Raw genomic sequence first — 13,135 nt, 5'->3', positions numbered from 1 at the left:
CCTAAGGAGAGAGTCTCGGGAGCTTGTCTGGGCAGTTCCTAAGCAGCTCGTCCAATGAGAAGAAGGAGGGAGACCCGGTGACTATGAGAAGTGTCTAGTGCACACTTTGTGCCTTGCTCGCAACTCCCAGAGACTTTCAGAATGTCAGAGGCTCTACGGAGGTCGCTTTGCCATGAGCCAGTGTGTTTTTGCCTTCCCAGCACAGCATGGAGAGAATGAAGAATGTACAAAAGAGGGGATAGCATGCAGTAACAGCCTCTTACCCACAGTTTGCTGTCATGATAAAATGATCCCAGGAGCTTGACAATGTATGGGTGATCACAGGTTGCCAAGATTTCAATCTCCACCATATAATCCTCCAGTTCCTCGTCACTCTTAGCCTCGATGACTTTTGCAGCAGCTAATGCCCCTGTCTCCTTATTCTTGGCCTGTAATGTAAAACCCACAGTAAATACATGGACCTAAGGAAAAAACAAGATGAGGCTTTGGTGTTAACCCAGTCTCCTTTCTCCCAATTCTCACCCTCAACTCCTTTAGGAAGTGCCTGCTATAAAAGTGGGGAGAATGTGCAGATGCAGCTTTGCTACACAGACCCAGGGATAGGATTACTGATGTAAGGTGACAAAAATCCCTCTTACCGTTCTCCAGTTTCTTCGTCACCGCCACTTCACTGCAGGAGGGAAGATGGTTTCCAAGAAGTCAAGAGACAGACCCCATCAATGTTACCGTGAAGGAGTTGGAAGCTAAGACTGCCCTATAGCAGAAGATATAATGGCCTGATTTTCAAAAGTCCTACGGGATCCACAAATCCCCTTGGTTTTGGCGAGAACTGCAGTGCTCAGCATCTCAGAAAACGCTGAGACCATAAAGAGTTTTACAAAGCAAAGCCTCCTGCTGTATAGCTCTGAACCAGCTCCAGTCTTGGAATTTCCCCCTGCCCCCTATACATGCTTAGCATTTGCCAATGTAGCTGTGCATAATGGAGATGGGGCCCTCAGGTAGCTGTTTGGTGGTGGTGAAAACAGGGCAAAGCTGCAGCAGAAGTTAAATCTAACTTTCCTTGACAAGCTAGCACCTTATGTTTTATTGATCTTTGTTGCCATGGCACTTCTGGAAGCCTTAGATCAAGTTGGGGAAGACATGAGACATACTCCCTTGCCCACATCCTCCAGAGGGCTTATTTAACCAATGATAAGGGCCAGATATACTAGCAACAGCTTTGTTTATCTCAAGCTGCACCACATCAGCTGAAGTGTTCCTCCCCTGGTTCTCCTTCCCTCCCTGCTTCTTAAATCAGATCAGCGTTCAGAGTAACTGAAGCAGCCAGAAATGACATTCAGATTGCAAGCTTGTCTCTCACCAACAGAAGTTGGTCCAATAAAAGGTATTACCTCACCCACCTTGTCACTCAAATTATTGTCACTCTCAGTCAAGAGAAACAAGCTCTAATCGACACTTGCATCCATTATACTGCATGCTACCAGTGAGGGGAAATGCCAACATATGCAAATGGGCAGTATGGTCTTCTTTCCACACAAAGCATCAGCCTCCAATCACACCAGCATCTGTGATCTGAACTACCCTGCCCCCAACGCAATACTGCCTAGGGACTAGGGTATAATCCCCAAACGACAGACAGTTCAAGGGTGTGTTGAGACAGATCTGTACCTTTGTCCAAATGCAAGTGATTATACGATCAACTTCAGCTTTAAAGGAGGAGGGGCTGAGGAAACGGGAGTGACCACTTCCATATCAGGTCCCCAAAGAGCTATTTAAAAATCAATGTGCTGAACAGTCTGTTTTCTATGAAGACAATAATCATAGAACTGGAAGGGACCTTGAGAGGTCATCTAGTCCAGTCCCTTGAACTCAAGGCAGGACTAAGTATTATCTACACCATCCCTGAAAGGTATTTGTCCAACCTGCTCTTAAAATCCCCAATGATGGAGATTCCACAACCTCCCTAGGCAATTTATTCCAGTGCTTAACCACTCTGACAGTTAGGAAGTTTTTCCTAATGTCCAATCTAAACCGCCCTTGCTGCAGTTTAAGCCCATTGCTTCTTGTGCTATCCTCAGAGGTTAAGAAGAACAATTTTTCTCCCTCCTCCTTGTAACAACCTTTTATGTACTTGAAAACTATTATGTCCCCTCTCAGCCTTCTCTTCTTCTGACTAAACAAACCTAATTTTTCCAATCTTCCCTCACAGATCATGTTTTCTAGACCTTTAATCATTTTTGTTGCTCTTCTCTGGACTTACTCCAATTTGTTCACATCATTCCTGAAATGTGGCGCCCAGAACTGGACACAATACTCCAGTTGAGGCCTAATCGGCGCGGAGTAGAGCAGAATTACTTCTCATGTCTTGCTTACAACATTCCTATGAATACATCCCAGAATGATGTTTGCTTTTTTTTGCAACAGCGTAACACTGCTGACTCTCATTTAGCTTGTGATCCACTGTGACCCCCAGATCCCTTTCCGCAATACTCCTTCCTAGCAGGGCCGGCTCCAGGCACCAGAGCAGCAAGCAGGTGCCTGGGGTGGCTAATGAAGAGGGGCGACATGTTCGGCTCTTTGTCGGCGGGTCCCTTAGTCCGTCTCAGAGGGAAGGACCTGCCGCCGAAGAATGAAGCGGCACGGTGGAGCTGCCACTGATCGTGATCGCGGCTTCCCCCCCGCCGCTTGGGGCGGCAAAAAACCCTGGAGCCGGCCCTGCTTCCTAGGCAGTCATTTCCCATTTGGTATGTGTGCAACCAATTATTCCTTCCTAAATGGAGTACTTTGCATTTGTCCTTATTGAATTTCATCCTATTTACTTCAGACCATTTCTCCAGTTTGTCCAGATCATTTTGAATTTTAATCCTAAACTCCAAAGCATTTGCAACCCCTCCCAGCTTGGTATTGTCCTCAAAACTTTGAGTGTACTCTCTATGCCTTTATCTAAATCATTGATGAAGATACTGAACAGAACCAGACCCAGAACTGATCCCTGCAGGACCCCACTCGTTATGCCCTTCCAGCATGACTGTGAACCACCAATGACTACTCTGGAAACGATTTTTCCCAACCAGTTCCGCATCCACCTTATAGTAGCTCCATCTAGGTTGTATTTCCCTAGTTTGTTTATAAGACAGTCATGCAAGACAGTATCAAAAGCCTTACTAAAGTCAAGATATACCACATCTACCGCTTCCCCCCCCTATCCACAAGGCTTGTTAGCCTGTCAAAGAAGGCTATCAGGTCGGTTTTACACAATTTGTTTTTGACAAATCCATGCTGACTGTTACTTATAATGAGGGACGGGTCTGAGCAGTGGATGCATTTTAGTAACTGAAGCCACATACACACTGCTGCTCTCTAAGGAGGTTATTGACAGGGTGGTTCCTCTGTTCGCAGCCATGCCGTGCCAGCAGCAGGCTGCTTGAACATCCATCCGGGAATGTTTGCAGCATTGTTTTTCTTATTACTTTGCTCTTCCCAAGGGCCCAGAAATAATTTAAGAGACTGAAGTCAACAAATGCATTATGTTAGCCAAGCCACTTGTTAACAATTGACAGACATTGGTCTCCCAGCCAAGCCAACCGCTCTACAAAGGCAATGGTAACAGTGACACACCAGGCACTTAAACATCTGCCTGACTGATGTGTCCAATACACAGGGCACAAAGCTGGGCATAGGATGCTTGGGGGGGGGGGGGGAGGAGGAAGGGAGGTCTGACAATGCATTTTTCTGCTCACATGCCCAATGGCAGCTTGTTCCCACTCCCTGAGACATCCATTCCTCCCCTCTCTCCTGTGTTCTTCCCCCTCTCCTCCCCAGAAGCCAGAGTACTCTCAGCAGCAGCTCGAAATTCTTCAGAGTCCCACCCTCCAGGGTGCAGTGTGGGGCGTCACAGATCAGGATGTTAGTCAATTTCACTTGGCTGGCAGTACATTTGCTTTAGTCTGCTCTGAATGCGAGTGTCCATAGAAAAAAAGCTTCCCTATAAGGCATAGAACTGCTAGCATTCTTCACCCAAAGGGGAAGGGACTGGCTGTTGGCTATCTGACTCAGGAAGTCACACCCTGCACAAAGACTGTTTTCACAATTTCACAGAATCAGCAGTTTGAGGGGTAGTAGAAATCCCTCTTAAGTCACCCAGTCTATTTCCCTGTCAAGGCAAGAGTTCTCCCTATGGTACATTTCCTAGTGCTCTGTCCACTTTATTTTTAAGTGTCCCATGTACACTGTATGTATACCCCTCCATCTGAACAAGCAGGGAAACTTGGTGCAGAGTATTCTAGGCAGGCAGGCAACTGCTTTCATACAAGAGTTTGGCATGATGCATTCAGCCATGACCTGAGAGAAGGGGAAAGCCACATTTCTGTGTTATTGTTTGAGAGGGAAATGCTGGCAGGCTCCAATTATGATCTACCTTGTTGCTTTCTCTTTTTATGTATCTGTTTGGAAGGCCTATGCAGAGAGCTTAGAAAAGGATTAGTTCCCAGCATAAACAAAGTAGGTCCAGCTGAATCAGTCTCTCTCAATATATGGTTGTATCATCTAAACTAAGTAAGTGGCCTGGCAGAGGATAAAAGAATGAGGGGAAACTGCATGAAGCGTGGAGAGAGTTTACCGTAGAAGAAAGTAAAGTCTTCTCTCTCCAAACAACAGATTTGTACTCTAGCGGTTTTAGAAGAATCCAGCACTTGCTGACCCAAATACACCCAAAGAGGATGAAGTGGGTGGTGACCCCATTTCCATTAGGACATGTAAAACTAGCTTGAGGTTGGAACAATTACAAGGTGCCTCTAATTTTTTCCTCTTAAGTTTTAAAGAATGAATTACCACCAGGACACTGAAAAGCAATGGGCGGGTAAGTGGACCGGTGGGAGACACAGGAAAGTGCTGCCTTCCAAATAGAGTTCTTTCAAAAAAAAAAAAATGGACAATGACGACTGTACAGAGCAAGAATAAATACCCCCATAGAGCCTCTGTGTGCGTTAGAGGCTGGTGGAGATCTGGGAGAGGAAGTATGTGCTGTGAGAAAAGGTGTGGCTTCCCTTTGTGGTTACAACACTACGCATGCACTTCCCCTCTGATCAAGGCCAGTCAAACTCAACATCCTCCAGTGCCCCGATGCACTTGAGAAGCACCCAGAGACCCTGCACTCAGCGGTCCTCAGCAGTGGCATTGTTTATAGCCACTGTCCTTGAATTCCAGACGGGTTCTCCTGGCAAGAGGGGACATGGATCACCGTGAATCACATCCAATCTATTTTAATGATGAGCCTGAACCAAACTCCCCAAACTTGGAGGGGTCCTCTTACTTCAGATCCAAGGCAAGAGAGTCCATCTGCATCTCTAATACCATTGCCTCTCCTCCATGCTAGGGGCGAGGCCCATTCCAGCCCTACATTTCTATGAGTCTGCTGAATAACCTTCTCTGGTGCATGCATGCTCTCATGTGTTACACACCTCGAATCAAAATACTGGGTCCTGTCCACCCCTCCCCCCCCCCCGCCCCACTCTATGTATTTGCTTTCTAGGGCTTCCCACCCTCATGAACCCAAATCCTCTTCTCTCCCCACTCCAAGATGGAAGCCAGAGTGCATTTAGAGGACTGTACTAGTCACTTTAGAAGCACCAGAAAGCCCCACCAGTACGCATTCAGAGCATCATGCAATTCAAAAACATTCATTTTCATGTGCAGCAGCCCATTTACAATATAAATATCAGAGAGCAGAAGATGAGCATTCAGCAGGTGTGAAGGGAAGCCTGCTTGCAAAGGGGCGGGGGCGAGGGTATTTTTCCACAGACTACTCCAGGGAGATGTATCTGCAGTGCAGTTGCCATCCCTCAGTGGCACTGCTAACTTCTGCAATTAGTTCAGCGAACAGAGTTTCACTTGTGCAGGGAGCCAGAAGGCCCAGATGGAAGGCCCTGCCTCCCTGCCAGCTTTCTCTCTCTTCCTTTTTTGTTTTATTTTATTTATTTATTTATTTATTTAGGAAGAGAGGGTCACCAGATAAAGCCTCCTTTTGGCAGGCATTTAGAAGGTGCATTTGTAGCACAGCATCCCCTCTAATTTCCGATTTGCACTGAGGTGCCATATGCAGTGCACAGAGCAATGAGGGGTGGGGAAGGGACCCCTGCCCTCTCCTAGGTGCTTAGTTGTCAAGCCCTCCCCCCGGCCCCCATTCCACAGCAAGGGGCCTTTGCTCTGATGCAGTGGATAGGAATTCTGGGGAAGTTCTGAACTTTTTAAAGGGATATTATTGACGGTAAATATGATATTTACTACCATAGCCAGGAACATGAGCCATTGCACCAGTGTAATTTTATATTAAAATTAAGAATGATGAGGCAGAACGTTGCACTGAAAATGCAGAACCACACTGCAGAAGTTGCAGGGATCTAGCCAAAAGCTTTGACTCTGAAGCACAATTGTCCCCCCAAGGAATGGATTCTATGGCAGATTCCACAGCCCTGCTGGTCATACTAGGCATGGTGACACATCCCACTGGCAGAAAGAGAGAGAGTGCTAGAGCACCTGTGTTCTGACCCAAGGGGAAAAACCTCAGGACACAATAGCCCAACTTACAAAACTGGCCATGGCACTACCAGAAACTTGCTAGCAGAGACCTACAGGACACCCTTGCTAGAGAGACTTCAACCATGTTAAATGTTTCTTAGAAGCTTGACAGCACTGAAGAGTTGGAGATTAGGCAGATTTGAGCAGGAGATCTGTTCCCACTAACTGTTGTGAAGTCTGGGCAAGCCACTTCCCTCTCTGCCTCAGTTTGCCCCATAGTAAAAAGACTGCAAGGCCTCATGAAATCAGGGCTTGCAAAGCAGCTCAAACCCCCCAGAGGAACAGTCTCCATTCCAGTGAGGGGTGTTACTATGACTAACAGGCTGAGTAACAACAGAGCAACCCCCTGTTACAGTCTCCCTCTGGGTATGAGCAATTCTTATTCAGAAAACAGGATGTTTTAGGAAACTATATGCTTATGTATCCGTTTAGATTGAATACTTAACGCAGTACTTGTATGGGCTGGAAACTCCTCAGGGCAGGGACGTCTCCCCTGGCTGGTAACTAGCCAAACCCAGTCAGCACTAATGGACTAGCACACAATGGCCTAAGACTCAAAGTGCACAGCCCTATTAAACAGATTAAACAGACAAAATTAAGGGGTGCAAGCTAAGGGGCTGCTTGAGCCAGATGGGCCAGCTGCAGGTTTTGAATTGCAGTGTAGACATACCCAATGAGACTTTAAGGCTGTCCCCAATCGGGTTAACAGCACAGGAACTGCTAGCTTTCCAACCAGGCGTTGTACTTTAGGCAGCACTGAAGCAGTTACATTTTTGACCATCTCAGCTTCCTCTTCTCTTCTCCCCATTAATGGAAGTAGGAGACTACTGGTATCGATTCAGGGAAGACGAGGCTGGAGCTGCTTAACAGCAGAGACGGAAAGAGCAGAGCCCTCTCTCCTCCATGGCCTGCAGGTCAGCTGGGGCAGAGAAGGCAGATTTACTGAACACTGCTAGAGGAAGTTACAAAGTCACATTTCAGAGGAAGTCTGCATAAGAGCAGATAACTTTCTGAGCCAGTAGTCAGAGCACCTGCTGCTCCGATTTCAAACCCAGCGAACCAGTGACTCAAGAAAGGGAATCTGTATGTCGAAACCAGTACTGCCCTGTGGGCCCATTGCTATGAATAAGCAGCACTAAACACCACGCTTTTCAGAGGGTCTCAAAGTGCTTCACAAAAGGACACTAATTCCCCCTGCTTTCCAGGGGGAAACTGAGGCAGAGAGGCAAAGTGATTTACCCAAGACCACACAGGTCAGTAGCAGAGCTGGAAACTGAATTCAGGTTTCTGGACTGGGCGTCTAACCCCTATGCACTGAACTACGCTGCCTTCCCCAAGTGACTGCACTGGAGAGGCCAAATCCAAATCTGCTACAGTCAGGTGAGTTTTCTGCTACAGAGCTCCACGTACTCACTCCAGATCTGAATTTGGCAGTACGTCCTCCTACTACGTGAGCTTTAGACAAATGTGCTATAGCATACACCTCAGAATTACACTGTAAGTCACATTTACAATCCCACTACAGGTTTGGCAATTGTTTCCAGTCACGTTTATAAGAATATTTTGCACTTATCCCATCCCCTTGTATCCTTGAAGTTAGAGCTACTATTACCTGCCAACTTCATCCATGCTGTGCTGAACGACACCTCTACATCTACACAGTCTGACAGCTGTATCATGTATCCTCAACCCACCCACCCAACCTAGAAAGCAGCTTTCAGGATGCCGGATACATGCAGACCTACCATCAGACTTGGGCTGTGTTCTGGTATGCAGCATTTCTGTAACTTATGGCTGGCCATTTCCCTGAACTCTGCTTGCTGGAGTTTTGCTAGGCATGACATAATACAACATGGACATAGAGTGAAACCAATCTGGAAGCAAGTGGGTCACATGCTTGCACTGCTATCCATGGAACTACAATTCAGATTTACAAGACAGACCAGTGACAATTTAAAGTTTCAAGCCAGCTTCTGATCTCAATTGCCATGCGATAGATCAGAATCTGCCCCACAGATACTGAGGGGAAGGGAGTGTGGGAGGGAAATCACGTGAAGGTAGACTGAAAACCAAACTAACAATTATATTTAAGGAATCTGTGTCCTTCTAAGTTTCTGACCTTGAAGCCAGGACAATATTCCTAATAGCAATGAGAACGCACATCTCCAGGCTGAGTAACTGAAGCTATATCACTCTCTACAAACTGCCAGCTGTAAGAAAAGGGTCATTAAATGTAACTTCTCTACAGCCTTGTGTTACGTGTAATCTGGCACCAGCACTGGCTCCCTCTGCGGCCTTGGGCAAATACAACTTTCTGCCTCAGTTTCCCTATCTGTAAAATGTATCATAGGGGGGTTGTTTTTAGGGGTGGAGGGCACTGAGAAAGCATCAGAATGGATCAACGTTGGTAAAGCACTGTATACGCATTTATTGCTTGAGCCATGCATTAGGATTGATGAGGAAAGCATTTTGGACTATGGTGACCTACTGCTCTATTTTATGAGGCAGATTTCTTAAACAGCAAAACAATTTGGAGTTCACCACTCTAAAAGAAAGTATAGTTTAGCCACCAATCCACTGTCTTCAGCACACATCTCCCCAACTATAGGGGTTCCAGAGAAGGAACATCAGCCAGCTATCCAGCCAGAAAAAAATGCTGGAATATGGAGAAGTAGGAAACTGAAAAGCATTTCTGCCCTCAGGTAAAATACTCTCAGCCGTTCAACATTTAAAGAGCTAGCAGCATGTCAGAGGCAGTCAGTTTTTCCACTGAAGTTCACCAACATAAGAGACCTTCAAGAACTCAGCAGATGAATGCCCAGATGCCAAGAATATAAACTGCCTGATTATGAACCACAGCAGCTTATTCCAAAGTGCATCAAGTTGCGTCTTTAAGCCCACACTAAAGGCCATTTTAACCCCAAGGTAAATTTATCCCTAGACTGCTGCTTAACACTGAAAAAAGCAGAGCTGCCAGTGAGGTGCCCAGATTGTATTGATGAGCGATGGATGGAATTATAGCCCTGGTATTTGAAATCCTAAATGCTTTTATGACCAGCACCCACCTTGCTGGAGATTAAGCAGCTGACACGGACATCTTTTAAAAAGAGTAAATGCAAAAGCAAGATAGGAGCATGCACCTACCACTGGAAAATGTATCAATTAAAAGTCACCCACTGAAGCACATCTACAGAACCAAGGAAAGGATCAGAATCTAAGGTTACAAGGCAAGAAGAGGATTTAGTTGTAGAGAGAGAGGTGGCTGCCAGACATGTTACAGCTGAACACACTGGGAATACCCAGAGCAACAGAACATATTTATAGGATTACACGCAAGAGGCAGAGGCAAAAAGTTATTGCTGAGGTTATGGACATAAGGAATAAAGACTGAATACTGTAGAAGAAAGGATCTCTACCAATGACTATGTACAAGAAATGTCCAAGCTTCTTCCTACACGTGGCCTCCCCACCAGCAAAGGCAAAAGGTTGGTCTGGATTCCAGTAAAAACAACATTGTAGAATGCAGAAGTGGAAATACTGGATTGCACAAAACCTAGTCTAAGTGAAAGGCCAAAGAGATCATCGTCTTTGTGTCTGAATCACCTCATGAGCTATTGCAAAATTCAGAGGCTGACGAATCCATCCTAGAACTATTCGAAGGCATAATGAACATGCTCCCAGAGGCCAGGTCTTGCTGTCCATTGAAAGAGAAGGGAGTCATGGTATGGAGGTGATGTAAGGATAAGGCTCAAAGTGAACTTACTCTTTTTCATTATAAAAGGAGAAATCACTACTGAAAGCATGGGGTTTTTTTTAGAACAAAGCTTTATCAGTACTATAGCACATTCATTCTTCCTCCATTTGCTTGTCAGCACTTCCAAATTACCCACTTGCTCCTCACAAAGCAAAGGCTGATCTTTCTAACATTATATTGGAACAACATCACCCCATTTTCAGGGTGAAGTCTGCATTTTCTATCACTTCTTCCCTTCCACTCCCCCCCCCCCCCAAAGGCTCTCCTCTGTGTTGAGAGGAGTTTGACACTTCAAATCTCTTTGAACTGGAAGTCCAGTGACTTTGTTTAAAACAAATAGAGTGTATGTTTATTCTCCCTCATCAAACGCTGCATTTCCGGGTTGATAATTTCGATAACAAGACTTTGCATGCAGCATGGTCACATTGTGTAGATCTGGTAATTGCTCGTTCAGATATTTCTCAGGGACAACACAATGGTTAATTGCTTTCAAATGAACTTAGCCTGAGCTGTCTGCATCAATAAATTAACGCACTATAGAGAAGCTAGAGTTAATGTTCATATAACAGTCAAATAATCAATGACAGCTGAAATTAGTTTCCTAGCTGACAAGCCCCATAGAGTCACTTAGGGTTTGTCACAATAAATGATGCAATTTTATACCCTCTGAACTCAGTGTTTGGGACCACCCAGCAGAGCGCTATGACAAACAGGCAGAGAGAGAGATACTAAAAAGGTCAGGGCTGCAGAATGAAGCGCTATGGATGCAACAAGAGACTCGTGGGATTCCCAGCACTCTGCTGGGAGGCGCCATGGCACAGGTGACTAAACTCACGCTGGGAGGGCAGAGAGGCTGATCTGGGAGCGAAATAGTCAACTCCACAACAAGAACTCGCTTACCATTGGCAGGGGAGAAGAGATAGACCCCAATACCCATTAGCTGTTGCTGTTTAAGAGGACTCCCCAGCCCGCTCCACTGGGTGGTGGAACTAAACACTTGTTAACACCTGGTAGCAAAGTGAGACCTTGACTGACATTACCCAACTCTTTGCATGCCAGGACGTTGGTCATTCGTGTCCTTTGTCAGTTCCATGTAAGCAGGAAAATGGAGTGGTGGGCACAACCACTGTGCCAGGTGACTATGAACCCATTTTTGTACAAAAGCAGTGAAAATCCTGGCCCTATCCCAATCAGTGAGAAAACTGCAAATGACCTCAGTCTGAGGTTTTCACCCAACATGTCACCCTCATTCTAACCTCGCTACATCTACCAAAGCAACATGCTGGCAACGCTGAGTGAGCCAGACAGCGTGTGCGTGTTAGGTTCTTACCCTACGTTCAGCTGAGCCACTAGGGCTTCAGATCTCTAGTACAAGAGTTGACCAATAAATTCTCCTAAGGGAGATGTTCCACCCACAGGAGGAGAAGAAGGGAAGTACTTTCCTGTAAAAGGGGATTCAAGGGTTGCTTTATGAGGAATTTTATACAAACGATTGTAAGAATTAAGGTGCAAATGCCCAGTCATTCCCACCGCACATGAAAGGAGGAAGATTAATAGCACTGGGTAGGAACCTGCCTTAGGACAACAAGAAACATTGGCATCGCAGGCCTGATTTGTATTTCCTTCCTACTCCTCTTCAAAGGCAAGTCAGCATAGAGGTTCAACACTGCCTACTATTTTGAGCCTACTGGAAATGAGGCCTACATAGATAGGCTCATTAGCTCTCTTCATCACCCCACCTCCCTACTTCTAAAAACGCCACCCTGAACTATTAGCAGGCTAGACCTCGTAAAGTTTTACCCCAAACCAGAAAGAGGAAACCTTATTCTACCCAGCAGCCATTGCTGCCCCAGCACACACATACAAGTGCTTTCATTTCTGTTCACATGTTCTTATTTGTGCCGCAAAGCTCACCAACGTAAAGCCTTCTCTCTTATTCTTGGGCCGCTGTAGCAAGTTATGGTGACCACCACTGACCTGCATAACTCTGCCTCTCTCTGAACAAGCATTAAGCTGGGAGCTTAACAACACGTTTCAATGTAAGGCTCCGTCTGATCGACTGTTTCCTCAGTCTCCTTGGCATGTTTCCTTCTCCACTATCCCCATCCTTGTTTACTTACGCCAAGTCCTGCAGTGCTTCATTTGGCACTAGATTCACTGGGAGAGAAATGGAGTGCGCCATAAATCATGTGCCATGCCTGCTCCAATTACCAGGCTATGGGTGAGGGAGGGTAGCGTGTTTCCAGGGTCTATCTTGCTACCGGAAGAGGTGTGTGTGTGTGTGTGTGTGTGTGTGTGTGTGTGTGTGTGTGTGTGTGTGTGTGTAAAAAGCTCTGTCTGATCCTTAGCAGGATGGAAGGAAAAGTGTTTTCCTAAGGGAAGGTGTGGGGAGGGAGGGAAGAAAAGCTGAGCAGAGAGTTAGTGATATCTCACTTTTCAATAGCACTGTTTAACCACAGTTTATCAGTCCTCACAGATTGACAGACCAAGGTGTCATCTGTAAAATGAAGAAACTGAGGCAGGCAAGATAACGTCACACAGCGCTTCTGAGACAAAGGAGCCCAAGTCTGTGCCCCAATAGTCCTAGGTGGTAAGCACTAGCTGAGGCACAACTCCCACATGACATGCATAAGCAAAAGCTTTCAGCCCACTCACTGTGTGTGATGTAGAGCCTTCTGGTAAACATGGTGCAACACACTGGGTTCTGTCCCATTCATGTAATTTCAGCCAGGATTAGAAAAACCACTGTCCAACTCTTAATGAGTTGCACCAAGATCGGTTACTCCGGCAACCATGGAAACTTTT

General features: G+C 46.0%; 1 protein-coding gene across 2 annotated transcripts in view; it reads right to left on the bottom strand.

Annotated features, from left to right (window-relative positions):
- Positions 1-13,135, bottom strand: part of STK10 (serine/threonine kinase 10) — an 82,864-nt gene that overhangs the window by 60,725 nt on the left and 9,004 nt on the right. For both annotated transcript variants that reach the window (XM_005298050.5, XM_065555897.1), the window contains exon 2: positions 264-428. In XM_005298050.5, coding sequence (XP_005298107.2) covers positions 264-428 — 165 coding nt within the window. The remainder of the gene's footprint in view (positions 1-263; positions 429-13,135) is intronic.

This window comes from Chrysemys picta, chromosome 8, assembly GCF_011386835.1.
Source record: "Chrysemys picta bellii isolate R12L10 chromosome 8, ASM1138683v2, whole genome shotgun sequence".
NCBI lineage: Eukaryota > Metazoa > Chordata > Testudines > Emydidae > Chrysemys > Chrysemys picta.
The sequence above is the reverse complement of the archived record's forward strand: the minus strand, read 5'-3'. Positions and strand labels throughout refer to the sequence as shown.